The sequence below is a fragment of the Parambassis ranga genome, chromosome 20 (assembly GCF_900634625.1).
Source record: "Parambassis ranga chromosome 20, fParRan2.1, whole genome shotgun sequence".
Classification (NCBI taxonomy): Eukaryota; Metazoa; Chordata; class Actinopteri; family Ambassidae; genus Parambassis; species Parambassis ranga.
In genome coordinates, this window is record NC_041040.1 from 4,409,133 (window position 1) to 4,435,800 (window position 26,668).

Below are 26,668 nucleotides of genomic sequence, written 5' to 3' on the forward strand. Positions count from 1 at the left end.
TTATCATTTAGCAAGGAGGTCTTGGTCTCCAAATTGTATTCCTGTGCGGGACATCCAAATGTATTTTCAGATATACTCCTGAGTGGTCCGATACATCTCTAACACCAATGTTGCAGTCTAGAACTCTGTGTCTGTTTCAAACATGAAAAAATAGTCGATTCTAGAACAGACTGATTTGGGGTGGGAGTAAAAGGTAAATTGTTTAAGGAGTGGGTGAATGTCCCTCCATACATCAATTATGTTAAAACCTTTAATCATTTTCTTAATATACGATGACTCCGAGTTCATTTTCTTTGTTGGATTTGTAGAGTCTAAGGTGCAACTGTACTTTCCAGTCCCCCCCACAAATCAAGACACCAGAAACCTCTGTGGCTATCAAATCAAATATTCTATTAATTAATGTCCTGTCTCGTCCCGGAGGTCTATAAACATTAAGTAATGTTACTTCTTTTGAGTCCAGTAATCCCCTCACTAAGACAAAGCTGCTTGGAAAGCTGGAAGTTTACTTGATTTGCAATAAGTATCGCGACTCCTCTCGCATGTCCACTTGTGTAGGAGGAAAAGAACGTATTTTTAAAACCCATTTTTTTTTAATTTCTCATGTTCTGTTTTTACCAAATGAGTTTCCTGCCAAAAGATGATATGTTGATGTTCCCTTTTCATCTTTGCTATAAGCTTCCTTCTTTTAGTAAAATTCTGTAACCCATTAACGTTAAGTGTTATGATTCTGTATTCTTGCTGAGGCATTTAACATTAAGTATAAACCCCTCCTTCTCATACACCCAAGGTGACCTTAACACTTGAACATGAACAGATATAGCGACAAAAACTTGTAACTTAAAACACAGGAAAAAAATAAATGAAGGAAAAACAGGCTTCCATAACGAGAGTTCCTCATAATAAAGGGTTTTAGTTGGGGAGGGACACCTTCACTGTATAAAGGGCCTCTCCAGTGCCAACTGAGATAACTCAAGAATGAGTATCGAAACAGTGCACGTCCGGAATAACTTAAACAAGCTCCCAGTCCGACGGTCAAATATATTGATCTATTTACCGTAGACTAAAGCAGTCCTCCTAGATCAGGGGTGTCCAAACTACGGTCGGATTTTCTATGGCCCGCGGCTTCTATCTTAAAATGTGTTATTTTTGGCCCGCCAGCCAAACATATCATACAATCATAAATCATACAAAATCAACAGGCAATTCTTGTTTTTGTTTTTAACTCATTGTGTAATGTTTGCATGATTCTCTGAGCAGAACATTATCACTCTGTCTGTATCGTGGTGCGTCACGCGGTGCTGCAGGGCTTGGTTGTTGGTTCCAGCTACGCAGAGGGCTCTGAAGGTGCAAAACACCGGTTCAGCACTTCGACACAATTCACTACGAGACTAAACATGCTTCTGCAGACAGCCTGCTATCAGAGAGCGTCTGTACAAGTGAAGTTCTCCAAAACTAGGAGCCCCTCTGTAAAAAAGAAATAAATTGTGGCCACGAATTATGTATAACGTGCGCACGAAATATTGTTATTATTAGTTGTTGTATAGTAGCCCTATTAGAATTCATGGACTGGGTGCATGGGAGCGGGCTGCCTGTGCATGATCAATGAGCGTCCCTCTCTGGGGAACGTGCCGGAGTACTGGGGGCTCCAGGAGCGCAGGGGAGTGGAGCGGAGCGTCCCTCTCCCTGTGCATCGTGTCGCTCCCTGCTGCCGGGAGCGATGCTAGAGCTGTTAGAGAAGTTGAAGCAACATGATGGAGAGAGAGAGGGACGCTCATTGCTCCCTGCTGCACGGGGAGGCTGCATCCTGACCTCGGGCCTTTTTACCGGCGGCTGGATAAAAGCAACTCTCCAGAAATGCGAACATTTGTAAACCATGAATTAGTTTGTGTCGTGTGAGCAGACTGTCTGTGATAAACTGTGATGTTTTACTGGAGCAGCAGAGCAGTCCGTCTTTGCTTGTTAACGTTCTCTGTTGTTAAACTGTCAGCTGTACAGAGACGCGACACTTCTCTCAAAAAGACTCCGTCATTCAGTACGCATCTGTCGTAAGGCACGTCATCACGTTTTTACGTCTCGTTGACATGCACTGCAAACCTGTGTAAACATTAAATTACAGACCCTTTGAGATCAGCACTAAATGACTCCCACCTGGTCTACCTGACATTTTACTGATGTCTGCTGCTCCTAAACCAGACCTGCACATATGATCAGATCTCACCTTCACAGTAGAGTCGATAACTTGTTGCTCTGTTATCACAACCACACAGTTTCTGAATGTTTTAAATTTATGCTGTAAATTCAGATAACATTTTCTGATCTGTTCATCTGAATGCTAAGATGTTATTTTGTTTGCTGTGTAAGATGTAACATATTACAAAACAGCATACACAGTTTTTATTGTTTAAAATAATGACATCGGGGACTGTTGGCCCTCGGAGAGTTTCACATTATCGAATCTGGCCCTCCCCAAAAAAAGTTTGGCCACCCCTGCATTAAGGTATACCAGCGGGGCACACAGGTAGTGATGGTATCATTTTTAATACGAGAGAGAGAGAGAGAGTTTATAATGCACTTTACCTGCAGTGAATTGTAGGCTACAGCAGCTGTTTTGATGGGGCTCTGTGCAGACACCCCCCCTCTCTATGCAGGCACAGTGGAGACGGGACCAGGCAAGCACTCAGGAAGATTTAGCTGAAACCGCCCGACCCTACTGTCCAACATGATCCTGCTTCATGCACTCAGACACAGAGTCCCCTGTTAGCCAGAGCTAAGACTGGTTTCTGTTCTTGACCTAAATCCAGTCTAGTTTAGTAAGATCCCCATTAACTGCTGCCAAAGCAGTAGCTCTTCTTCCTTTTCAATTTCAATTTTCAATTCGTCTCAGTTCGACTTGTAAAATATTACTAAGTTCAACAGGGGTTTGTGTGGACGTATAAATAGAATCATCCTAAATTCCTAAATTCAGTCTGTTTGTTACAGAAACTGTAAAAAATGTCCTCTGATAGCTGTTAAAGTCAGTTAACCTTAAAGGCTGTTTGGACACAATAATGTTCATCTGATCATTGAAACTCATCTGATTGATTATCAATCATTTCATCTGTTATTCTTTATTCAGATTGAGTTGGTGCAGGCTGTCAGAGATCAGCTGTGCTTCTCTGGCCTCAGCTCTGAAGTCCAACCCCTCCCATCTGACAGAACTGGACCTGAGTGGAAACATCAACCTGCAGGATTCAGGAGTGAAGCAGCTGTGTGGTTTTCTGCAGAGTCCAGATTGCAGACTGCAGACTCTGAGGTCAGTTCTCTGTCTGATACTGTTGTAAAACTCACAGAGCTTCCATCCATAAAGCTTTGGTCCATATTGTAATACAGTAATATGAATCTTCTTATGCTGCATATGAATGAGTGTGTCGTACATGTTAGTGTACATACAGTTCAGATTATGTGTTGTTCTTCAAGGATCATGTAACCAGTCGTTTCTGCTCCTTCCAGTCAGTGAATGTCTTTTGTTATTGTGCTCACTCACTTCCTCTGGTTTACATGTCAGAGATAGTTTCTGTGCCCTGGAGCTGAGGCCTCCAAAGGCTGCACACATGACAGGAAAGAGAGCTGAACTTTACTTCCTGTCCAGTAGGGTTGGGCCATATTAAGGTATTAAGGCAGGGGTGTCCAAACTACGTCCCCGCGGTCGGATTTTCTACGGCCCGCGGCTTCTATCTTAATATGTGTTATTTTTGGCCCGCCAGCCAAACAGAGTAAATCATACAAAATCAACAGGCAATTCTTGTTTTTGTTTTTAACTCATTGTGTAATGTTTGCATGATTCTCCGAGCAGAACATTGTCTCTCTCTGTCTGCATCATGGTGCGTCACGCGGTGCTGCAGGGCTTGGTTGTTGGTTCCAGCTACGCAGAGGGCTCCGAAGGTGCAAAACACCGGTTCAGCACTTCGACACAATTCACTACGAGACTAAACATGCTTCTGCATACAACCTGCTATCAGAGAGCGTCTGTACAAGTGAAGTTCTCCAAAACTAGGAGCCCCTCTGTGACATGGTCAAAAAGAAATAAATTGTGGCCACGAATTATGTATAACGTGCGCACGAAATATTGTTATTATTAGTTGTTGTATAGTAGCCCTATTAGAATTCATGGACGGGGCGCATGGGAGCGTGCTGCCCGGCCAGAGAGCAGCCTCCCCGTGCAGCATTGAGCGTCCCTCTCTGGGGAATGTGCCGGAGTACTTCGGGGCTTACAGAAGTTAAAGCAACATGATGGAGAGGGAGGGGGACGCTCATTGCTCCCTGCTGCACGGGGAGGCTGCATCCTGACCTCGGGCCTTTTTACCGGCGGCTGGATAAAAGCAACTCTCCAGAAATGCGAACATTTGTAAACCATGAATTAGTTTGTGTCGTGTGAGCGGAGTGTTATAAACTGTGATGTTTTACTGGAGCAGCAGAGCAGTCCCTTTGCTTGTTAACGTTCTCTGTTGTTAAACTGTCAGCTGGACAGAGACGCGGCACTTCTCTCAAACTGACTCCGTCATTCAGTACGCATCTGTCGTAAGGCACGTCATCACGTTTTTACGCCTCGTTGCCATGCACCGCAAACCTGTGTAAACATTAAATTACAGACCCTTTGAGATCAGCACTAAATGACTCCCACCTGGTCTACCTGACATTTTACTGATGTCTGCTCCTAAACCAGACCTGCCACATATGATCAGATCTCACCTTCACAGTAGAGTCAATAACTTGTTGCTCTGTTATCACAACCACACAGTTTCTGAATGTTTTAAATTTATGCTGTAAATTCAGATAACATGTTCTGATCTGTTCATCTGAATGCTAAGATGTTATTTTGTTTGCTGTGTAAGATGTAACATATTACAAAACAGCATACACAGTTTTTATTGTTTAAAATAATGACATCAGGGACTGTTGGCCCTTGGAGAGTTTCACATTATTGAATCTGGCCCTCCCCGAAAAAAGTTTGGCCACTCCTGCATTAAGGTATACCAGCGGGGCACACAGGTAGTGATGGTATCATTTTTAATACGAGAGAGAGAGAGAGTTTATAATGCACTTTACCTGCAGTGAATTGTAGGCTACAGCAGCTGTTTTGATGGGGCTCTGTGCAGACACCCCCCCTCTCTATGCAGGCACAGTGGAGACGGGACCAGGCAAGCACTCAGGAAGATTTAGCTGAAACCGCCCGACCCTACTGTCCAACATGATCCTGCTTCATGCACTCAGACACAGAGTCCCCTGTTAGCCAGAGCTAAGACTGGTTTCTGTTCTTGACCTAAATCCAGTCTAGTTTAGTAAGATCCCCATTAACTGCTGCCAAAGCAGTAGCTCTTCTTCCTGGGGTCTGTAGACTTCAAAACAGTGTTCTTATAACATACTGGTGTTCTCATCACTGGATTTGGAATACATTTTCTACAGTGCTTGACACCTCCAGTCTCAATAATGTTTGATTTATATGACTATTCCAATTCAACAAACTGTCACCAGTCACACCGAGTAGCTTTACCTCAGTGACCTGTTCTATTACAGCACCCCCCAGTCAGACCCAACACAGGTGGATCTTTACCAGAGACCTGGATCCCAACACCATACATTTACTTTTCCCTGCATTAATCACCATTTTATGTCCCTCATCCAATTTTCAATTCGTCTCAGTTCGACTTGTAAAATATTACTAAGTTCAACAGGGGTTTGTGTGGACGTATAAATAGAATCATCCTAAATTCCTAAATTCAGTCTGTTTGTTACAGAAACTGTAAAAAATGTCCTCTGATAGCTGTTAAAGTCAGTTAACCTTAAAGGCTGTTTGGACACAATGATGTTCATCTGATCATTGAAACTCATCTGATTGATTATCAATCATTTCATCTGTTATTCTTTATTCAGATTGATCAGCTGCAGGCTGTCAGAGATCAGCTGTGCTTCTCTGGCCTCAGCTCTGAAGTCCAACCCCTCCCATCTGAAACATCTGGACCTGAGTGGAAACATCAACCTGCAGTATTCAGGAGTGAAGCAGCTGTGTGGTTTTCTGCAGAGTCCAGATTGCAGACTGCAGACTCTGAGGTCAGTTCTCTGTCTGATACTGTTGTAAAACTCACAGAGCTTCCATCCATGAAGCTTTGGTCCATATTGTAATACAGTAATATGAATCTTCTTATGCTGCATATGAATGAGTGTGTCGTACATGTTAGTGTACATACAGTTCAGATTATGTGTTGTTCTACAAGGATCATGTAACCAGTCGTTTCTGCTCCTTCCAGTCAGTGAATGTCTTTTGTTATTGTGCTCACTCACTTCCTCTGGTTTACATGTCAGAGATAGTTTCTGTGCCCTGGAGCTGAGGCCTCCAAAGGCTGCACACATGACAGGAAAGAGAGCTGAACTTTACTTCCTGTCCAGTTGGGTTGGGCGGTATTAAGGTATTAAGGTATACCGGCGGGGCACACAGGTAGCGACGGTAACATTTTTAATACCATTAATAAAAAAGTGCAATCCACTTATATAAAAAATAGGATCAAATATTAAACATATTTTATTTGATGCCTTGTGTGGTTGAATCTACAGTTTTTCTTCAGTAGTATAATGTATTTTACTTTTGGAGACATTTGATAAAGTTCATGAACATGACGTGAGAGAGAGAGAGAGAGAGAAAGAGCTATGAGGAAGACAGTGAACACAGATATTACCCGACAAAGATGGCTACCTGTTCCAGGCAGTTTATAATGCACTTTACCTGCAGTGAATTGTAGGCTACAGCAGCTGTTTTGATGGGGCTCTGTGCAAAATGTCCTCTGATAGCTGTTAAAGTCAGTTAACCTTAAAGGCTGTTTGGACACAATAATGTTCATCTGATCATTGAAACTCATCTGATTGATTATCAATCATTTCATCTGTTATTCTTTATTCAGATTGATGAACTGCAGTCTGTCAGAGATCAGCTGTGCTTCTCTGGCCTCAGCTCTGAAGTCCAACCCCTCCCATCTGACAGAGCTGGAGCTGAGAAGAAACAATCTGCAGGATTCAGGAGTGAAGCAGCTGCTGGATCTTCAGCAGAGTCCAGACTGCAGCCTGCAGACTGTGAGGTCAGTAGAGGGGTGGAGTCAGTCTGTGCTGCTTTCAGCTGTTTTGTCCTAAACACAGTCAGTATCACAGATCCAGTGTTTCCTGTGAAGCTGCTGCCTTCTGATTGGCTGCTTTCCTCAGTGATGCTGTGAGAATGGTGACCTCCATGTCTCTCTGTCAGAGACAGACGAGACGTCCATCAGCACACAGAGACTCTGTCTTTAAATGGGACAGCAGGACGTCCTCAGTAAAGTCTGTGTTGATGACTCAGCAGTCTGTCTCCACTGAGAGTGAAACCTGCAGAGGACACAGACTTGATGCTAAAAGTCTGCAGCTCTGTGAGCTCAGAGCTCAGTGTGTTCACTCCAACACGTTAACATGAGAGCTGGAAGGAAGCAGCTGCTGCACTGCTGCTCTGAACAGGACTGAGGTCCTGCTGCTCTGAACAGGACTGAAGTCCTGCTGCTCTTTATACTGGATGATGCTGCTGATGGAGGGAGTCTCTGTCCACACTCACTCACCTCCACACTCATTCTCTCTGCAGGTGGAGGGAATGAAGAAGACGGAGTGTGTCCTGATGATCCACACAGGGAGATCATCATCATCATCATCATCATCATCCTCCTCCTCCTCCTCCTCCTCAGATGGTCTCTGGCAGCAGTCAGACTGTGTCTCAGTAAAGGTGGAGCTCTCTCTGCTCCGTCAGTCTGACAGCTCGTCTTCCCTGAACTGCTTCACTTAAAGGTGGATGTTCCTCCCTGAAGAGCAGCTGCAGAGTCCGTCCACGTTGAAGAGACGTTCAGAACTTGAAGGAGGTCTTCAGGTGTCTTCTGCTCTGATCCTGCTTCCATCTTGAACTCTGTCAGTCTGTCATGGTGGTTCTCTCAGGGTCTCTTTGGGTTTGGACTCATTTGATCAGCTGCTGGTTCTATCTATCTATTGATTGATCATGAAGCTAACATCTGTGATCAGTTCAATAAATCCTGAAAATGAACAATTTATCAACATTTCTGACAGAAACTGTAAATGACCCCAAAGTAATATGTACATGATTACAGGCATTTAAAGCTTTTATTTTGATATTTCCTGCTGAGCCGGACCTTTATTTTGATAGAACTGATGGCATAAAGGGTTAAAAAGAACCAGACCCGGAGTAAAGCCTCAGTCCAAGGGGCCATCAAGGTGTGTTGTGTGTCACAGTGTAGAGGAGGTGTTGTGTTGAGCTGCACTCTGAGTAAGGTGTTGATGAATGTGGCTGATGTTTAATGTGACACATGGTTTAGTTGTTGACTTTGTGCTCATGTAACACTTGTGTCACTGGAAAGAAGTGATTAGCTGTAGATAAGCCGGCAGTTTACTTAACAACAAATATTAAGCAGGTTAATAGAGTAATAAAAAAAATCAATAAGTGTATCAATAAATATCAATGAATATCTACAGTACAGTATTACAGTGTGAAATAAACAAACAGTATCAAATGTCCTGTTGGTTTGGTCCTTCTTATTTAAATGCTGGTTTGTTCTGGTTTTGTCTGTTTATCTCAGACCGGTCTTTAATATTCTGTAGAGCTAATGGTAGAAACAGTTACTTTAATTCTCAGCTAGTTATCTCTGTTTGTTCCGTTTTTCTTGGAGTTACCTGCTCCCTAAAGAAAAGAGTTAAGTGTTCAGGTTAGTTCTGTGGGATCTTTTCACCTTTAACTCTTACTTAGGCAACAAGGTAAGTACAGTATACTCTTCACGGCATTGACCAGCTCCTCCCTCGTAGTTCTTGGCTTCTTGGATTCTTCACCATTCTTAGCATCATCGAGACCCCATGAGGAGAGATCTTCCAGGGGGCCCCAGTCCGAGGGACTTTGACCGTCATGTTTAGCTTCTTCCATTTTCTGATGATGGCTCCAACACTTGTTCTTTTTTCACCAAGCTGCTTGGCAATCGCCCCGTAGCTCTTTCCAGCTTTGTGAAGGTCTACAATTTTGTCCCTGGTGTCTTTTGACGGCTCTTTGGTTTTGCCCATGTTGCTACGACTTTGGCTGATTGTGGGGTGCACAGGTGTCTTTATGACGGCTAACGAGCTCAAACAGGTGCTACTGATTTAGAATGATGAGCAGAGTGTAGCTGGACTATTTAAACGCACAATAACAGGTCTTTGAGGGTCAGAAATCTGGCTGATCAGCAAGTGATTAACATTAACCCTGTCACATACATTTACCTATTCACACCTCAATAACTCAATAATCCTAAACACTTAATCATTTCAGTTGGTGGATCCCCTTCCACTTTGGTCTGTCAAATGTCTCAGTTCAGTATGACTCAGGTCATAGAACTCAGGTCAGCTGGTTCTGCTCAGACCCTCACAGGGATCCGTTTGCAGTGTTTCAGTCCTCACAGGTTATCCTTCCTTGGTGTTGATGAATGTGGCTGATGTTTAATGTGACACATGGTTTAGTTGTTGACTTTGTGCTCAGCTCTGACTTTGGTTCATGTCCTGTGAGGAATCATTAAAAGTCTGTAAACCATCAGTTCTGGCTGACGTCTTTGGACCGGATGCTGCAGAAACACTGACAGAGTCTGAACTGTAGAATCATCAGCTGTGTTCACGTCCACACACGTTGCAGCGCTGCAGCATGTTTGTGTTGTTGTGTGTCTCTTTGTGTCCACTGCTGTGCTCTGACTGTGGGGCTGCAAACGGAGCAGAGACTCACATCAGCTGCTCCCATCATGGTCTGAATGTGGACAAACTGTCTCCAGGCTGTCCTCCTCTTCCAGCTGGATGCTCCTTCCACACCTCCTCTGTTGTGTTGTTGTTGTTGTGGGCTGGTTGTTTGTGTTGTGTAGCAGTGAGCCTCCAGTCTAAGTGTGTAAAGTCACATGAAGGCTTGTTGGACAGACACACGTCTTCATGCTTTGTCTTTGTGGGTATATATATTCAGATCTTAATTTTTTACAGTTTCACATCTTGTTTCTTCAGGTTCAAATCTTTTTTCACTTTCGCCTCTCCTTTTTTCACCTTTGAGGTTTTGGGACATGGGTGTGGACTGCTGAGTGACAGCATGACAATGATGCTGAGGCCTTAGCTCGGCCATGGTGCCTTCAGGGAACATCGGACGTGTGGTCAGTTAAACTCAACACCCGCTATCTATCGTATTGACGTGACCGGCTGCAAAACACTGACACCAGGCAAAGTTGTAGACAGCGTCGCATCAAAAGGGAGAATATTAATAATTTGTGGAAGCGATGAGACGCTAAACACATCATGCAGGCCTCCTGGTGGACCCTGTAAGGATCGGCTGGCTGTCACTCTCTTCCTGCTCTGTGCACCAGAGAAGTAATAAGCGTCAGTGCTGAGTTACAGCGAGAATAAATACATAACATCATCAAACATGGCAATTACTGCAGGTTAGATTTGCTAAAACCAACAAGGGCAGCGATGCTACACAGCCAGTTAGCACTGAATCTTTATTATGAGTCTTCAGTGCATTTCCTCTGGTGTTTACAGAGCAGTCTGCTCCCTGCAGATATTCAGCTACCTCACATCACCAGACACCTGCTCTACTTCAGTCTGAACACCAATCATATGTAAGACCTGTTCAAGGACGGTAAAGCTCTGTTTATTGACAATATATAAATTTTGGTCATAAGATCACAGAGCTGTGGAGAGAATATCACAATTACACAATGTACAGTAATTACAGCAAGACATAAAGAGAGCAGCAGTAAAACTGAACAATGACAACAGCAGCAGGTCAATGACAGAAGACGCTGTTTCCTGCTTCCACAATCGCCCGCCCCCCTAAACCCCGCTCGTGCTCCCCCTCTTTGTCCATATTTGGAGTTTTGGCGGACGTGACGCTGCCAACATGGCGGCGGTCATCATGTCTCGGAACCTCCCACGAGCCTCAAAACGGCTCTTCAGAGACAAACGGGTGACGTCACGGAAGCTCTGTCCATAGTTTTTACTGTCAATGAATAAAACCTGGAAAAAAATCACAGCACACAGGTTCCACAGGGCGGCGCTGCAGAGCTGAGAGTTGTTTTACTTCCTCTGACATCACGTCGTCCTGTTCATGCTTCTGCAACAGTTCATGTGAAGGTCAGCACTGCAGGCTCTGACCAGCAGGGGGCAGACAACCTTCCTGTGTGAGTGTCCAAACCAAACTGAGAGGACATAGAGAGACAGAGCAGTCCTATCTCACCAACTCTGCAGCGTGTCCACGGTCTGCTGTGCCTTTGTAGACTGAGGAACAGCGCCCACTGCTGGACGCCTTTTAAACTGAACAGGGAAACATGAAAAAAGAACTTTGTTCCAGAAACTCCTCCTGATTGAATCAGAGTGGAGCATCAAGGTGGAGCAGGAGCAACCAGCTGATGGAGCTGCAGAGTCTGAAGACTCACATCACAAACTGACACACCTGCATTTAATAACAGTCACAGCCGGACTCTCTGTGGACAGGAAGTCATGTGACGTCATGACCTGCAGTTCTGTGTGTGGAACAAATATCTGTTGAAAACAGCTGTTACCTTTTTGAGCCTCCATCTCAACACCAGGCAGATGACCGCTGATACACAGATGGCTGCAACCATAATAACCCCAGTCAGTCTGTTAGTGTGTCCCTGAACGCCTCATGGTGCATTTGATGTCATGTCATTTGTTCTACCTGTATTCCTCTCTGTCCTCACAAAGGTGTTTGTGGTGATGGTCTCCTCTTCATCAGTGAGCTCACAGGTGTATAGTCCCTCCTGATTGGAGGATAAGTGCTGCAGGGTGAGGCTGCCTGACTCTGACACACTCTTCACATGCTGCCTCCACTCCTCTGAGACCGTGTGCTTGGTCTCAGTCCTGGTCTTGGTCAGGATGGTCTGACTGTGGTTGAATCTCCAGATGAGGTCGTACAGAGAAATGTCTGAAGCAGAGCAGCTGATTGTTGTTTCAGAGTCTGAACCACTGATGGAGGCTGAAACACAGAAACACACAGAGGTTAAAGGGTTAATAATGTCTGTCCAGACTGAGTTTCTAACAGTTGTCTCTAACAGACCAGATTTAATCAGAGCTCTGCTGCTGTTCCTGCGTGTGGTGACGGTGCAGCTGTAGGTCAGATCAGTGGGACTGTCTGGACCAAACCTCAACCCCCCTCACCCCAAAAGTATGAGAACATGTTGGATGGTGTGAGTGATACTTACTGAGACACACTGTCTGAAGCTGCACAAGGACTCAGCATTAACACCCTCATGTCCATGTCCAGCCCCAGTGTTGGCCTCCTAAGCCAGGGATTGTGGGTTCGAGTCCCATCTGGGGTGTTTCTCAGCAGAGCCTGCTGGGCCCATAACCCAGAGGTCGATGGATCGGAACCATCCTCTGCTAGAAACAAACACAGTATCTTTGAAGCAATGTGTTCTTCAGCTTTTTACTCTTCATCGCTTCATCTGCCACCATCACTGTGACAGAGAGGACATCACACTGCTGAGTCAGCACTGTGTGTGGAGCAAGGAGGAAGAGGAGTGAAGGAGGGATGAAGGAGAAGAAGGGGGAGAGAAACAGTAAATTATCTCTCATACTTCTACACAGACAGCAGGTGAGTGAGTTTAACTCTTTGAGGATGATGAACAAAAACCCTGATCCCTTCTCTCTTACTGAGATCCATCCCCTCAGACCAGGCTGCCGTTCTTCCTCTGTCAGTTTACTCTATTTATGTGGTGGAAAAGTTGAGCGGTGTTGTTTTGTTTGAGTTTTCTTCCCTGCAGGCCGGAACCAGTCTGAGTGACATCCAGCTGAAGGCGCTCTACCAGGTGCAGAGCCTGAGGAGGCTGAGGACCTGCTCAGGAACAAACCAGGCGCGGTGTGGGACCAGGGTGGAGGCTGCTCCTCCTTTTTGGGGACACTAGCACAAGTAAAGGAAACGCAGCAATAAAGGTGGTCGGAGAACATGCAAAGCCCTGAATGAAGCTTTTTATTCCAACAGCAGGGGGCGCTGCTGCTACATCAGCCTGACCTGATCATGTGTTTATATACAAACATCATATTTATGTTACTTTTAAACCAGCGTTTATCTAATATTATATGTTTGCTATTTTAGTTAATCCATGCTCTAAATGTATTCAGCCTGTTACAAAATGCAGAGAGAACCAAAAAGGTGAAACATGAACTTAGAACACCTCAAAACAAGAAGTGTATAAACAGTCAGTGCAGCAGTGTTCAAGGGTTTGTTCTGAATGAAGCAACGAAAAGGAAAAAACGGTTAAAACACACATGAACACATTCTTTGATCATATTTAATGTAGTAAAATAACAACAGCAGTAATATCAGTGAAATGTTTCTTTATTTGTTCTCTTCCCGTTTCACCTGATCGTGGATCAATAACCAATGATTTATGAATCTTTTTATTATTTATTTGATCTCCGTTGTCTTTTAAGTCCCGGAAGTTGTGCGTATTGCTTGGATGACGTCATCACGTCGCCGCGTCTGTGCCGCTCTGATTCTAATTAGTCATTAGCATCCGCTGCTCCACCTCCCTCACAGGAGCTGCGGCCTTCAGTCCGTGCAGACAGGTGAGGACATGAACCGCGGGAGCTCTACAGGGTTCGTGGGACGTTTGGACTCAGGGAATGATTCGGTCCAAACTCCAAACAGAAGCTGAAACTCTGCTTTAAGGTCAGTGATGGCTTGATTGCGAGCTACGTTAGCCGCTAACGCTAATCGACGCTGCTTAATTGTGGTCAGGTGTGTTAGCTTGTTAGGCCAGTTTGAACCAGTGCTGTGCATGGTGGCCTGGTTCTGACGTTTGTACCATAGCGGTGTGTTAATTAAGTTTTTAAACTTAAAGCTAACATAAATTAACCAGCTGAGGTTTCTGTGAGCCTCATGACCCGGTCCAAACTTTAAAGAGAAGCTCTCTCAGGTCAGTTAATACTTTGATTGCGAGCAACGTTAGCAGCTAATGCTAGTCGGAATTGCTTAATTGTTGTCAGGTGTGTTAGCTTGTTAGGCTAGTGTGCCACATGGTGCCATGTTTCTGACTCTTGTACTGTTATAATGTAAATTCTTTTAATTAAATTAGATTGAGCATTAAAACAGCTGAGCATCTACACTGTGGTTAATGAAGTTTTGTGGTTATATATAATACATACATATTTATAATACTATATTCTTATTTGGCGTCATGTCCTGTTGATGCACTCCCTCATCTAGACCAGGTCCAATCATAGATTGTGCTGCAGGGGTAAACAAATGCACAACAGTTTTTTTATTTGTGAAACCTTTATTGTGATGATGTAAAACCACTGATGGGTTCATATTGGACCAAACTGGCTCCTTCAGAGCACTGTGTGTGTTTTCCTATAGAAGTCTCTGACATGGTCATGTTCTGACTTTGAAGGTGTTTTAAAGGGAGCTTCACTGCTTGGTTCTCCTCATGCATTATCCATCGTGTCACTAATAATTGAGGATCTAAAATGTACAAAGCTTTGAATGTTGTGGAGTTAAACTGTGCTGCTCTTTCACAGGAGCTGTGCTCTGATGGTGCCGGAGCTTCAGTTGTGCGACAGTTGTCACGTTGGTGTCTTCCAAAGTGGAGCTGGCAGCGTCTCTGCTGCACAAAGTAAGAAGCACTGACGTATGTTGAACTAGCAGGAAGAAGCTTTGGTTTCCACCAGCTTCACATCTTAACAGGCTTTTCTCTCCACCACAGGTGAGGGGGGGCGATGAGACGCCGGAGCTCCACGGTGTGTGTGGGACGTTTGGACCCGGCAGGATGAGTCGGTCCAAACTCCAGAGGGAAGCAGAGGCTCTCACATAACGGTCAGTGAAGCCCTAAATGCAACCTTTGTTAGCAGCTAATGCTAATGAATGTTTCTGTTCATGGATTACTGCTGATGGAGGATGTTGGGAGGAAAGCCTCAGAAATATGTATTTTATTTTCATAACAGGTTGAATCAGGTCATAAGTTATAATTCTGAGACAAGTCAGACTTGGGATTATGTTACAGAGACTAACATGTGTTTATGAAACAGCCCCCTTTAGCAGCAGGTTAGCTTAATGCTAATGTCAGATGAGACTCCTGCAGCTGCTCTGGTTAGAAGAAAGAACATTTTATGAACCACTCCAATGATGTGATTAATATTTAGGAGATTTGCTTAGTTTTAAAAAGGTTGATCTAAATCCAACAAGTCATATGAAATGTTCTTGACCTTATAATGGCTTTTCACACACGTTAAGTATTGCTCTGCATTGAAAGGTTGAAGGTTCATTTAATCATCTGGTTGATGAGTGTTTAATAGGTGTAGGTATTAAAGCTTGTTTTTATGTTGTTTTTTTAGTCTGATCTACAAGCAAACACATCAACAAACGGTAAGATGGTAATGTTTTCTATTTGACTCTTGGGTTTTTCCTGGCCGCTGAGCCAAACCTTTCATTTCCAACAACTTTCCTCTGACTCTCTCTAATTTACAGTGTTGACGTTTTAAAATGTGAATGAAGTCATCCATGATGTGTCCATTAATGTTTCAGTTAGGTTGGTAGTAGTTTAAATATTAAATAGTTAATCCTTTACGTCGACCAAGTTAAAGTTCATTTCTGTGACCTGAAGAGGAGCCCTGCCTTCATCAAGTCCAGCGTGGTCACCAGCGGTTGCGTCGAATAGGTTCAGTGTAGGTGTGCGTTGATCTTCAAACTGTAAGTACCTTGTCTTATCTGTGCTCTTTGGCCCGTGTGCCACTCGCTCTGTCCTCTCTCTTCCTCACCCTCTCCCGTTATGGTAGGGTTTTAGTCTTGCGCAAAGAAATGTTCATTTCAATCTGCAAAAGGTCTTTAAGATCTTTTAGGTCTTAAAGGCCTTTAATCAAATGTTGGTCTTTGATGTGTTGCTATGTTGATGTGTTATGGGCCCACTTCACAGAGCAGGTGTAGTGGAACCTGAGTATGTTGAGCCTGAAGTGATGGACCTACCTGAGTGGTAGTTGAATAACTGCTGAGTCTCCTCACCCCGCTTCTCTGGTCTTGCCAGAGTCCACCTGTAAATGCAGTTTCCTGAACCTTCTCAGTGAAGTGGGCCTCTGGTCTCTGTCCTCCTCAGCCTGTCGTGGCCTCTGAGCCTGTTTCCCACTGTCTTTTCTTGCTTTGCTGCTCTCACACACTCACACCTTGTAAAGTTATCTTTGAAAGCACCATGTTGTGTAGTTTGAATTTCTGGCACATGAGAACTAAACTACCCAAACTGGTTCTCATTGATAGCTCCACAAGACCCCCCCCCCCCTTTTTTGCACACACATCCACATTAACTCATACATTGCCACACACAGCTTTCAGTGCTGGTTTTCATGTGTTCCTCCTAGGGAAGTCTACAGAAGGTAAGACCGTTTTCATTGTGCTGCTTTTTACAGGGCTGCCGTGTCGGCCACATGTCTGTTACTCTGCCCAACGTGTCATTAGCCCAGTGACTGTGCACCTGACCAATGTGAAAGAATTTTCAACTTTGACAAATTTGAATTTCACACGACGAATTTGACTTCACGAATTTGATGGAGACTGTCGCTCCGCTGGCCTGGGAACGCCGGCGAGGGGGAAGTCTGGGTGTCCCTGCTTAGACCGCTGCCCCCGTGACCCGGCCCCGGATCAGCGGTTGGAAGATGGATCGATGGAATCAATTTGATGCGATATTTCATTTTGAACATTTCTCAACCATTTTGAGTGGCAGTGAAGGCATGAAGAAGGCTCCTACAAGAAGGCTGGCACAGATCAGCTGGATCCAGAAGCAGCCTGAAGCCTCCATCCTTCAGCTCATCGACAGAATGACTTGAACAGGACAAACTGTTAGATCTGTTGTAAGAGTTCAATGATCTGTAACATCAGCAAATGTCTGTACATTTAAATGTAACATGTATGAAATGTTGCTGCACCTGTTTGTAGAATGCATGAGTGTGATCAGGAGGTTTTAATGTAAGAGTGACTGTAGAAAACATTAGGACATGTTGAAGTAACTGTATCTACACCAGGAATGTTTTTAATTCTGCAACATGTTATACGATGTCCTCACTGCTTTGCTGTCATTGCATGTTCATGTATGTCTCTGTTGTCTCTGTGTATGTCTGTCTTATCGTCACTCCTTGTTTTAAATGTTTAAATTAACTTTCTTACCCTGTTTTGATCATTCTGGGACCTTAAAATGAAAACTTTAGCTCCCCAGTGTCACAGACCTGTAAAAGGACTGCTGACTTGATAGATTATGATTTGATATCCTTAAAGGTCTTTTAGTCTAAACTAAATTTGAACATAAACAAAATGGCTGATGATAGCAGTAGGAAGTAGGAGCAGCTTCTTGCTGTCGGACAGTGGCTGTGATCCTGTGGAGGGGTGAGTAGCTTCAGATGACCATCAAGGTTTGTATGCACACATTATAGCTTTATAACATGCATTGATCCCTGTAGTGTGTGAGGATTCATTGCAGGCTGTTGACCACCATGGGAGGGTGAGTGGACGCTATGACCAGTGAGTGACGGCTGCTGGTCAACAGGTGGTGAGTAACAGACACACAAAGCTTGATGTTTAGGTGTTGTCTGTGTTCATGTGCCTCTTCATTTGTAACTCTTATTGTCCCCTTTCCCATTAAACCATCAGATGCAGATACAGTTGTCACGTTGGTGTCTTTCAAAGTGGAGCTGGCAGCGTCTCTGCTGCACAAAGTAAGAAGCACTGACGTATGTTTAACTAGCAGGAAGAAGCTTTGGTTTCCACCAGCTTCACATCTTAACAGGCTTTTCTCTCCACCACAGGTGAGGGGGGGTGATGAGACGCCGGAGCTCCACGGTGTGTGTGGGACGTTTGGACCCGGCAGGATGAGTCGTCATTTGTAACTCTTGTCGCCTTTCCCATTACATCATCAAATGCAGTTTCATGTTGGTGTTATTGCAGATGTACAGTTAAACAAATCTTATATTAAAGCAGATTTACAAAAGACTCTAAAGTTAACAATATGTTGTACTGTGTAATGTTAATGTACATATGGAGCCACTTTGGCCTGTGAGTTGAGTAAAGACAGGAAAAATGTCAGAATGTGAGCTTTTAGGTAGAGACACAGAAGAACCAGATGTTGGAGTTGCCAAGACCCAGGGGAAGCATGAGGAAGGAGCAGCTTCTTGTCATTGATGTCAGTGATCTTCATCCTGTGTAGGGATGAGTAGAGCTGCCAGCTTCAGATGGCCATCAAGGTTTGTATGCACACATGGCATAATTCAAACCACCATCCACTGAGCAGTTCCCTCAACCCTTGTCATCACCTTTCTTCATACTCACTATATATGAATTAATTTAATTGCATTGATTACTGTTTGAAAGGATTCATTGCAGCCTGTGACTGTCATGGAAGAGGGTCTGTACGAAGCTGCTATAACCAGTGTGAGTGCCTGCTGCTGGCCATCTGACGGTGAGTAACTGACACACAAATGGATAAACATGAAACTTTGCAAAGGTGCTTGTTGAAAATGAAATAACCAGGTAATTCAAGAAAACGTCTACATGTCTGATGTTCAGAGGTTCTAAGGTCTGGATGGGTTTGTTGATTTGTGCAATGAAATCATGTTTAAAACAAAAATGATTAATGTTGGATTTCTTGACAGAACTGAGGTTATTGAAAATGAAAAGTGTTACATTGTGTTACACAGTGTGAAACATGGTTCAAAGTGATGAAAACACAAAGGGTAAGAAACTAAAGCATGATGGGAAATGTTCAAAGGTACAAACACGGTGATGGGTTCATTGAATGTGATGAAATCAGGTCTTTGCGTGAATGTTTTTTGGGTTTGGTCAGGAAGTATGGGTCAAAGCAAAATGAATTTGCTGAAAATACAAACGAGTGGTTATTGGTCTGAAAAACAGGGTGCTGATGGTGCTGGTGGTTTAAAACAAAAACTGATGAAATCAAAAGGGTGGTGAGGAAATGTAATGCAAGATGGTAAACAAAGGTACAAACCAGGTGTGATGGGTTCATTGAAGTGTGTCATGAAATCAGGTCTTTCATGGTTCTGTATTGGGTTGTTGCTACAAGAGGAGCAAAGGAAGCATGACATATGGTTCAAAGGGAAACTGATTAATGGCGAGTTCCTTAATACGCTAACTGGTGTCTGAAAATGTGGTTTAAAGCGCAAGGTTTACTGCATGGGTTCATTGAATGTGATGAAATCAGGTCTCTGAATCTGTTTTGGGTTTGGTCATGAAGCATGGGTCAAAGCAAAATGAATTTGCTGAAAATACAAACGAGTGGTTATTGAAAATAAAAGGTGGGTCTGGAAAACAGGGTGCTGATGGAATGTGGTTCAAAGCCTTGTATCACCTTCAGAGTCTGGGAGAGTAAATGGAACACTGAAAAACAAGTAAAAATGAATTAACCTTTGACCCCAACAGCCTCAGACTGTGTGTTATTATGTCAAAGTACAGTTCACAGAATCCTGAACAGCCTGAGCTGCTCATGAGTCGCCTGCAGCTGGTCATCATGCTGCCTTTTTCAGAGGGACCTGATCTGTGGACTGAAACAAGTGTTGGTATCAGCTGTTCATCATCCAGATGAGTCTCCAGGACTAGAAGGAGGCCAGTCCAGAAATTAAACCTGATCTGATGTATGTGATTAACACAAGTTTCCTCCACAGAAGCTGTAGCCAGTGAGGAAGCAGGTGTTACCTCCTGTATGAACTCTAACAAAGACCTTTTATCGACTTCTTCAGATGTGTTAACAGCTTTCTTTGATACAGGCCCTTAAAGGAGTCCTTGTGGCTGTTTATGTGATTATTGTGGGATCTTTGCTGGCTGCTGTTTTTTCTGTCCTCAGGTCCACGATGACCTCCAGGACAGCTGCTCAGATGTTCGGGCCTGACGGCCTCCCTTCTCATAATGACTGCATGCTGTGGCTGAGGACCAGGGATCAGACCAGATGTGGACACTGGGACTGCTGGCTGACCATAAGACAGGTAGTTTGTATGATTTATGTCTGTGCTGCCTGATGCATTTCAATCCCTCATCATTCTTGCTGTTGCCTTTCACTCCTCAGGACCATGATGACTTCATGTTCTGGGAAGGAGGATCTGAATCTGAAGACATTCTGCTTCTCCTAACTGGCTGAGGACCAGGGATCTGACCCGCATGTAAAAACCATGACTGTTAGCGGAGAATCTCCTGGTGTGTACGCTGAACGCTGCTCCTGAGAACCCAAGAGGAAGAGAACTTTTGAAGGAGCCTCAGGGATCCCGTGATGTGACGTGTAAGCTGAAGGGCTTGTGTCACCACCGTCGGTTTCCCCATTTTCCTTCTCTTTACTCTCATGCTGATAAAGTGCATCTGTTCAGTTATTCCTTTAATCATTGTTTTCTGTTCACTGCAAGTGGAACACCGTGATCGCCCGTAGAAGGGGGTTGTGGGGGAATTTTCCCAAAAAAGCTAATGCTGGGTTTTTTACCTACTATACATATTTCAATTGTCAATGATTATATAGATCATTTTGTTATATTTTGTGAATGTATAACTTTAGGGTTAATAGTGTCAGTGCTTTGTTCAGCCTTGATTTGAGCAGATGTTTGAAACATGAAGAGTTGAGATTTGTTATGTTAATGATTAGCACTGGTCTGTTCTTTGGGGAAACCTTTTGTAATACAGTCAGATTTAGAACCAGGTGGAACAGAGGCTGCTGCCACTGGATGAACAGACTGGACCACATTATGCATGTGCAGTGTTAAACTGTCTAATTCTTCATGTGTTTCCAATAAACCTTTGTAAGACATGAAGCTTCTTTCGCCCGTGGTTTGCTCAGTCACATCTTCAAACTGACGAAGACAGAGAAAATTGAAACAATTCTGTAACAATAATCCAGTGAAATATCTGCTGCAGATTGATGGATTATTCATAATACATTTTTTAAAAAATGCAACATTTTTCAAAAATTCAAAAATGAGATGATTGATGGTAGAAAGCTCTTAGTGGAGCAGATGGTCGTGCTGCCCCCATGTGTCATGAGCAGTGATGGGGAGTAACAGACTACATGTACCACAGTTATGTAATCAGAATACAAAATCTGAGTAACTATCCCACTACAGTTACAGTCTAAAGAGGTGGTAATCGGATTACAGTTCCACTGTTGAAGTACTCTAACGTGTCTGTTCTCTGCTGGAGGAAACATAAACATCACTTCTTCTACAACAAAGATCTTGTTCACAGCAGATGTCTGACTCTGACCGCTCGGCTCAGTGTGAGCTTGTGTTCATGTGTGTGACGGTGAATAGTCGTTGGAGTGAGAGCTCTTACCGTCAATACAGCATCTTTGATCACAGCTAAAGTTTTGGTTCATGTCAGTGGACAGAGAGGAGAGAGAGAGACAGAGAGGACAGAGCAGACTGATGGGGTCAGAGGATGAGGATGAAGATCAAGATGAAGATGAAGTGAGGATGAAGATCAGGATGAGGATGCGGTTGAAGATGAGGATGAAGATGCTTAATGGCTGCGTGGTTTAAACGTCCCTCTGACGTCATCACGTCCTGCTCCTCTGACAGAACACTGATGTGACGCAGTCAGCCGGAGCAGTCTGGACATGTTTCATGCTTCATGGCGCCCCCTGCAGTCAGCAGGGCTGATCACTGCATGCAGTCACTTCAAATGTAGTTCAATGTGTGAGTAATCCAAGTATTCAGAGTACTCAGACTGAGTAATGTAACGGAGTCCATTACAGATTACTTTTTGAAGCGTTCTTCCCCACACTGGCTGTGTTGATGGCTGAGAGAGCTTTATCCACTGAGGCTCCAGAACACTGAGGTCACCAGGGAGATCGATCAGAACGCTGCTGTGATCGATCGCCTCTTTATTGATGATGCTGCACCTGGTGTGTGGCTTCCTGCAGTCACAATAAACACACAACATCAACACAAGCTCACAGCTCTCCAAAGGGAAGATGAATAAATATGAACATGTCTCCTGTTGCTGCTGTTGGACCATCAACCTGTGTTCAACCTGCCGAACATGATCAATCATCGCGAACATGTCCCCCTCCCTCCCCCCCCCCTCCCTCTCTCTCCCCCCCCTCTCTCTCTCTCCTCCTCCCTTCCTCTCTCTCTCTCCCCCTCCCTCCCTCTCTCTCTCTCCCCCTCTCCCTCTCTCCTCTCCCTCTCTCTCCCTCCCTCCTCCCCCTCCCTCCCTCTCTCCCTCTCTCTCTCTCTCTCTCCCCCCCCCCCCCTCCCTCTCTCTCCCCCTCTCTCTCTCTCCCCCTCTCTCTCTCTCCCCCTCCCCCTCCCTCCCTCTCTCCCTCTCCCCCTCTCTCTCTCTCTCTCCCCCCCCCCCTCTCTCCCTCCCCCTCTCCCTCTCCCTCCCTCTCTCTCTCTCTCTCTCTCTCTCTCTCCCTCCCCTCTCTCTCTCTCTCTCCCTCTCTCTCCCCCTCTCCCTCTCTGTACACACACTGTCACATCAAAGAGTAGCAGCGATCAGCGGTCACGTGACTCTGCTGATACACTGTCCATATATCGATCCTTGTAACTCTGGTCATGAGGGCGCTGCTGCTCCGAACCTGTGGTCCAAACTCAGCCTGTGAGCGCTGTACAGTGGGCGGAGCTCCTTCTTCCTGGAACTACACAACATGGAGGAAGAATCGAAACTGAAAGTGACTTTGTTCAGTCTCCATTTTGAGTGAAGAGCAGCGGACAGAGAGCTGAAGGCGGAGGCTCGGTGAGTTTAAACTTCATGTTTCTTAGAGCTGTTGTTGTTGTTGTTGTTGTTGTTGTTGTTGTTGTTGTTTGTCAGCGTGAGCGTGGACAGCAGACTGCTCGTGTTGGCTGTGTGTCTGTGTGTGTGTCTGTGTGTGTCTGTGTGTGTCAGGAAGTGCGCAGTCCAGGCCTCCTGTGTGAGTCCAGGCCTCGAAGCCTCAGGACCCTTCAGACGGGTTCAGGCCGTTTACACACAGCAGGTGTTTAGAAACACGACGTTTGCTTCGTTTTCTAAAATAACATCGTTCACAGCATAGATTGAAAAGTGTCTGTTCACATTAACCCTTTTAAACCCGCTAAGAGCCTGGGCAGCGGGTGGAGGAAGGAGGAGGAGTGTGAGCAGTGTGTCAGTGATCAGCAGTGGCGGTTTTGGGCACGGGCAGACCAGGCGGTGTCCCGGGGCGGCATCACACAGGGGGCGGCACGAGCAGTTGGAAAAAATATCATCTGCGCAGTGGTTTTCTATATTACAGATCAATGTGTGGAGAATTGGCATGTTAGCGCCCCCTGCAGGCTGCAGGCGCCCCTGATGCTGAGAAACTGTGAGAGGAGGGGAGGGGGCGCGGGGGACAGCTCACCTCTGGGTCTCCAAACGGAACAGACAGGGAGAGAAGGAGGGAGGTCTCACTCCGTCCTGATAGCGTGTCACTGCGTGTTTGTGTATAGTGTGAATGACTGAGAGTCTGATGCTGCGCTGTGTTTTTATAACGTCCATCCATGATGCTCGTCATAACATATTTTATTTGATGCCTTGTGTGGTTGAATCTTCAGTTTTACTGAATAGTATAATATCAGTAGTATAATATATTTTACTTTTGGAAACGTTTGATAAAGTTTATGAACATGACGTGAGAGAGAGAGAGAGAGAGAGAGAGAGAGAGAGAGAGCTGTAGTCACCTGTGACCTGGTTCCTTATAGAACACTGCTGCTCTTCAGAGGACGAGCCAGAGCTGAGCTGGTGTTTAGTTTCTGAACAGTGTAGGAACAAGCCAACAGTTTGGTGCCATCTGAGCCCACATTTATCACTTTAATTGTAATATTATAATTTTAATCAGAAAAACTTGGCAGCGGAAAGCGTGAGCGGCAGGTTTTCAGTTTACCGGACAGGTGTTTTATCACCATGCGTGACTTCTAACATAAATACTGCACAAGGCTCTAAACATGATAAAATTACAAAAACAAACACATCGGGACGGGTTTATACGAGTTTAATACCGCAGTGTGCTGCTAAAAAACTATATTAACAGAAAAAGATCGCTTGACGTGTGTCAGGCAGTTTATAATGCCTGCCGCGCTGTTTTGATGGAGCTCTGCGGAGACACGCCTCTCTCTCTCTCTCTCTCTCTCTCTCTCTCTCTCTCCCTCTCTCTCTCTCTCTCTCTCTCTCTCTCCTCTCTCTCTCTCTCTCTCTCTCTCTCTCTCTCTCTCTCTCTCTCGGCACCACGCAAGCAGGCTAGATTTAGCTCAAATGATGAACTCACATGCTACGTGCCCGTCTTCGCCTGTAATTAACCCCCCACATTTACCAAGTAGGAAACTGTCAGCAGGAAGGTTCTTCCTTATGAGCCGGGTCTTGTTCAAGGTTTCTTCCTGTTAAAGGGAGTTTTTCCTGACACTGTGGCTCTTAAGGGGGTTCAGGCTCTGGGTCTCTGTGAAGCGCTTTGAGACAATTTCTGATTGTAAAACGCGCTCAATTAATAAAACTGTATTGAATTGAATTGCAGCCTTCACCTTTGTTTAATGACCTCTGCCTTTTTTGGGGGGGGGGGGGGTGTTATGGATGTGACTCATGTTTCCATGTAGTGAAGGTGAAGTGACAAACTTCCTGAGCAACAAATAAACTGTCAGAAAAACCTTCTTATTGACACAGAAGCTTCTCAGTGATTCAACACATGCAGTAAAGTCATGTAAAAGCAGCCAGCACAGGAACAGTGGCGTTCACTTCACAAGGGTGAATATAAATGAACCCTTTAAACAAGCAGCTTTACAGAGGAGCAGAGGTTCAGCTCCCTCTGATATTTGGAGTGTTTCCAGCAGCCTGAAGTAACAGCTGAGTGATGTTCAGCCTGTTATTAATAAACATGTCAGACTTATTCATGCAGAGCTAAATGAAGCAGATTTAAGGTGATCGACTAGACCAGGAGAGTCTCAGTGATCTGCACCAGACCTGACAGAACACAGGCTCTGCCTCCAGTCTGTCTGTACAGGAAGTCTAAGTGAGGGGCGTCACAGATGTAGGTGGAAGAATGGCGCCATCTATGGTGCAAATAAGGCACTGCATGGACCAGCTGACCTCTCACTGCCCTTAATCAGCACAGTGGCACTTACACATGGATGAATGACAGACCACAAACCTGAGCCTTTATAACGCCGACCTTTACAAGAACCTGTGAGGAATATGGCACCATATAGATAAACATTCTTTAACCATCTGACCCTGGAAGCAGCAACAGTGGATTTGAAGTCTGAAGCTTTTAACCCTCTGTTCTCTGTTTTCCTACTTGTGATCTGTGAATGTAGTGTTTTATTTTTCAGGATGAGATTAAAGTTAATGGAGCGGATCACCTTATAACTTCTGGGGGTGTGAAGCTTGGAGGACAAGGATTCATGAGTCTTCAGAGACCCTCAGCTTTAGACAGTAAAATACGACCTAGAAGAGACGAATCACCAGTCCCAGTCCACCAATGGTTAAAAACCTTTTCACAGCATTGAGTGTGGGGGTAATATTTGCATTTTGGAGGATGATTTTAGTTATTACCAAACCGAGCTGTGTCACTGCAGTCTGTACTGGAATGTTCTCAGACCCAGAGCCTGAACCCCCTGAAGACCAACAGGGTCAGGAAGAGACCTTGAACAGGACCCGACTCATAAGGAGAACCTTCCTGCTGAACATCTGCATGAGAACATGTTCAGTCCTTTGATCTCTCTTTAAATGTGAGCTCTGAAACCTGGATCAGCTGAACCCAGCTCCTCTGTTTGTCTTTCACAGGTTAGAAACCAGCTCAGTGCAGAGAGTGATCCTGGTTCAGGCCTGAGACTGACTGAAGATGGATGGTGGTGTGGAGGAAGAGGAGGGCAGAGCAGGACCACCAGGATCCATCTGTGAGTCTTTGAGGAGTGACTGGTCCAAAGATTATCCTCCAGACTTCAGTGCTGAACCTGGACCCTTCAATCCAAGGTAAGAGCCCTGCTGCTGCCTCCACATGTGGATCAGTTAGGGCTGGGAGCTGAGGCTTGTTAGAAAGCCACACTGTGACTGTTTGTTGAGCTGAGTTTCATTGGAAGTTTCATATGTCCAATGTTCTTGAATGCATCATAGTGGTCCTGACGCTGTTGAAGGCATCACACCTGCTGAAGAAACTCTGTGCTGTGATGTTTCTCCAGAGGGAGATTGTAGTTTCTTTCTCACTGAGTATCTCCCTGGTTATTGCTGTGTGTAGATGCCAGAAGGTGAGATGAATGATGTTCTAACCAGCCGGAGTTTGTAGCTAATATCATGTATTGTTTAGTTAAGCATTAGTTCGGCATGGGACGTTCAGGAGGTGCAGCTGTGAGCTCCTCCCCGCCTCACAGCAGCTGCAGTCAGAGCAGAGAGGAGACCCACAGCACCCAGCATCCAGTCGTCCCGCCATGGCTTACAGAGCGGGATGTAAACAGCATATTTAAATGGCACAAATAAGAATAATGCTGACACCAGTAACGTTAGCTTAGCCTAGCATAGTCAGTGGAGTTCAGTGTATCCAACTAGCATGTCACAAGTAATGGTGAACAAAACACACGCTCTCTAACTGCTGATAGGACTGTGCTCACCTGTCTGTACACACACCTGTCTGTGTGTGTGTGTCTGTGAGTACACCTG

The 26,668-nt window shown here is 44.8% G+C and overlaps 1 protein-coding gene and 2 long non-coding RNA genes across 14 annotated transcripts in view; all 3 read left to right on the plus strand.

Moving 5' to 3' along the window:
- LOC114453318 (NLR family CARD domain-containing protein 3-like) overlaps positions 1–26,668 on the plus strand; it is a 444,189-nt gene that overhangs the window by 10,538 nt on the left and 406,983 nt on the right. For 3 of the 12 annotated variants that reach the window (XM_028433147.1, XM_028433148.1, XM_028433150.1), the window contains exons 1-2: positions 22,515–22,771; positions 25,799–25,987. The exons of 3 other annotated variants lie outside the window; for them this stretch is intronic. In XM_028433147.1, the coding sequence (XP_028288948.1) occupies positions 25,857–25,987 (131 nt within the window). In that variant the 5' untranslated portion in view covers positions 22,515–22,771; positions 25,799–25,856. Of the gene's footprint in view, positions 1–22,514; positions 22,772–25,798; positions 25,988–26,668 lie in introns of those variants that run through there. 6 more of the 12 variants (XM_028433162.1, XM_028433154.1, XM_028433163.1 and 3 more) reach the window with 3 other exon arrangements.
- On the plus strand, positions 122–20,409 carry LOC114453336 (uncharacterized). The gene is made up of 3 exons (XR_003672441.1): positions 122–541; positions 19,610–19,614; positions 20,400–20,409. It is a non-coding gene; the product is annotated as an uncharacterized LOC114453336 (long non-coding RNA).
- Positions 2,270–5,401, plus strand: LOC114453335 (uncharacterized). Its single transcript, XR_003672440.1, has 2 exons — positions 2,270–2,319; positions 4,872–5,401. It is a non-coding gene; the product is annotated as an uncharacterized LOC114453335 (long non-coding RNA).